The sequence below is a fragment of the Apaloderma vittatum genome, unplaced genomic scaffold (assembly GCF_000703405.1).
Source record: "Apaloderma vittatum isolate BGI_N311 unplaced genomic scaffold, ASM70340v1 scaffold17804, whole genome shotgun sequence".
In the NCBI taxonomy this organism is placed as follows: Eukaryota; Metazoa; Chordata; class Aves; order Trogoniformes; family Trogonidae; genus Apaloderma; species Apaloderma vittatum.
The window spans coordinates 30572-32951 of NW_009714530.1; the positions used below are offsets into that span (position 1 = coordinate 30572).

A 2380-nucleotide genomic window follows, 5' to 3' on the forward strand; every position below is an offset into this window, starting at 1 on the left:
CCAGTTTTCTAACTGCCTACTGCTGCCAGTCTGAATACTACTACAGGTAAAAGCACAGGCACGGGGACAACGTTGGCTATAAGTGCAGCTGACAATCCTCATCATCTACCTATTAAGCTCATCAGATCTGAAGGTCATGCAATTAACTTCCTCGACTTCATACACAAACAAGCTAATTGTGGGGGCGTCTAGAGGTCTTGATATCCCTATTACACAAGCTACAACACTTGGCAGGCAGCAATGGAGAAGGCAGTTTTGTGATTGGTGTTGAAGGGAAGTTTCATATGCACCCAAACATTACTGATCACTTTAAAGTACTAAAGCAGCCAACCACCACCTTTATGTCACAATTGTAAGACATCACTAACAGTGAGCGTACCTAATTCACACATGAATAATAATCTTAAAAGTTTGACCCTATGAGCTATCGCTTTCAAACTTCTGTACAAAAAAAACCTACAAGGCAAAGATGCAATTGGCAAAGAGAAATTCACCCTTGTTGGAAGAACAAGCAGAAATCAGATCATTGCCAGACAGCTAAATTCACACAGAAACTTCTATTTGTACCTTATCCAAGATGTGCTACCTCTGTAAATATGTTACTATTGTCACAACGTATCACGGAGATCATTGGTATCACTGACACAGCATAAGTGAATTCTAATTACTTCTTGCAGCCAATAAATGGTTCTTCTAAGACATATGTAAAGAAAAAGAAAGAATTTTAATTCACATAATGCAAGCCATAAAAAGCTGTATTTCAAAACTGGTGTGGATTCAGTTCCAAAGCAACCATATTACTCTTTGTTACTACGTTATTTCTTGAAGATATGTGGCAGTTCATTTGAAAGTGCCATGAGACAAATATGAATAGCATTAAATTCTTCTACAAGACTCTCTTTTGCGTTTTTGTAGACTCAGGCACAGTAACAAAATGAGGAACGTGGCTCAGCATTAGCACTTTTGCAATTACGCTACACATCCATTCAGCTTCAAGGCGACAAAAATTTTTGAACTATTTTACGTGTTACACTGAACCTGCATATCATACAGAAGCAGGAAGCCTAATCAAACAAAAACCTTCTTACAGCTGTATTTACCTGGAAATGGATTGTCTTTCCTTACATACCTTCTACTTATACTCTCTTCTCTTCTAGTTGCTTTTAATTTTTCACATATATTCCATTTTTACTTCTGCATCATATCCAATATCGTATATAAAGAGAAAAATCAGACAAGCAGAAGTCTCCGTTGTCTTCTGTGCACTTCATTCCGTTACAGTCTTTCACCCCCTAGGCTTATCCTGCCCATTCTCTCCTTTGCCACTTCCTCTACTGCAGTGTGGCAAGACATCTAATATTTTACATCCTTCAAAGGAGTTAAGAATCAGTCTTTTTCAATCTTGTCTTGCAGTTAATACATGAAGACAGAAAAACTCATAACTGGCTTGCATCTCACTGTAAACTGGTTTAGCAGCACAGCAAAGGGAACAATTTCTCTCACGGGAGCTTACCATTAGAAGTTCAGAGAGAGAAGCTAGGGGTCAGCCTGGTTTATAAACACCAGGTAAATGTTAAGGCAAGACATGGATGGTTTCAGCACAGAGAGATAGCAGGTGCAGGTACATCTTGCATCCCAATTTAATTCTGCAAAGCCAGAGGACAAAGCCCTTTAGAAAAGGCAAGTTTAGAAGTAAGGTGGTTTGGTAGCTGCCAGTCAGCATGGGAGAGTACACTGCAATTTGCCAGTGCTGCTGAAGGCTCTCTAAAACTCCAAATATGCCAGAAACACAGATGAACAACTTAACTACAGGCCAATACTTTCCCACTCTGCTGCCGAGCCTGGGATAGCCCACACCTCTGCTCTTGTCAAAGAAAAAGAGAACAGCTGTGGGATGTGTTTCAGCCACCACAGCGCTCCCAGTGCCTCAGGTGGACACACTCTGCCAGTATCCCTCACAATCTGCTGCTTTTCCCCACTGCGCCGCTACAACAAGCCCTGCTAGGCTAATACCAGCAATACAGGTCCATTTCAGTACCTTAAACTACAAGTGCTTTGAGTTTACCTTTTCACTGGGTTCAGTATAACAAAATATTGTGGGAACGGCATTTTCTTTCAGAAGCTTGTTGTTGCATTCCCTTTTAAAGCAATCGGGAGTAAAGTGTTCTGAACAAATGCTGCTATACTTGGTTGGCTTGAAGTTTTTCCTTTTAACAGCAGCTTCCCATTTCTTGCAAAGATCGGGTCTTGTAAGGGGAAACCTGTAAATAAGAAGTACTTTCAGCTTTTCGGGAAAGCTTTTTTACCACGCAGTCGGGTTACAGCTAAGCAGGGCTGCAACTGCCCGCACGGCAGCTCCGTCTTTCCTCTGATGGGCTCG

The 2380-nt window shown here is 41.2% G+C and overlaps 1 protein-coding gene across 1 annotated transcript in view; it reads right to left on the reverse strand.

Annotated features, from left to right (window-relative positions):
* LOC104273470 (THAP domain-containing protein 1-like) overlaps positions 1–2261 on the reverse strand; it is a gene marked incomplete at its 5' end in the record, with an annotated part of 3963 nt that extends 1702 nt beyond the window's left edge. Inside the window, one exon of the mRNA XM_009868811.1 lies at positions 2066–2261. Coding sequence (XP_009867113.1) covers positions 2066–2261 — 196 coding nt within the window. The remainder of the gene's footprint in view (positions 1–2065) is intronic.
* Positions 2262–2380: the final 119 nt, after the last annotated feature.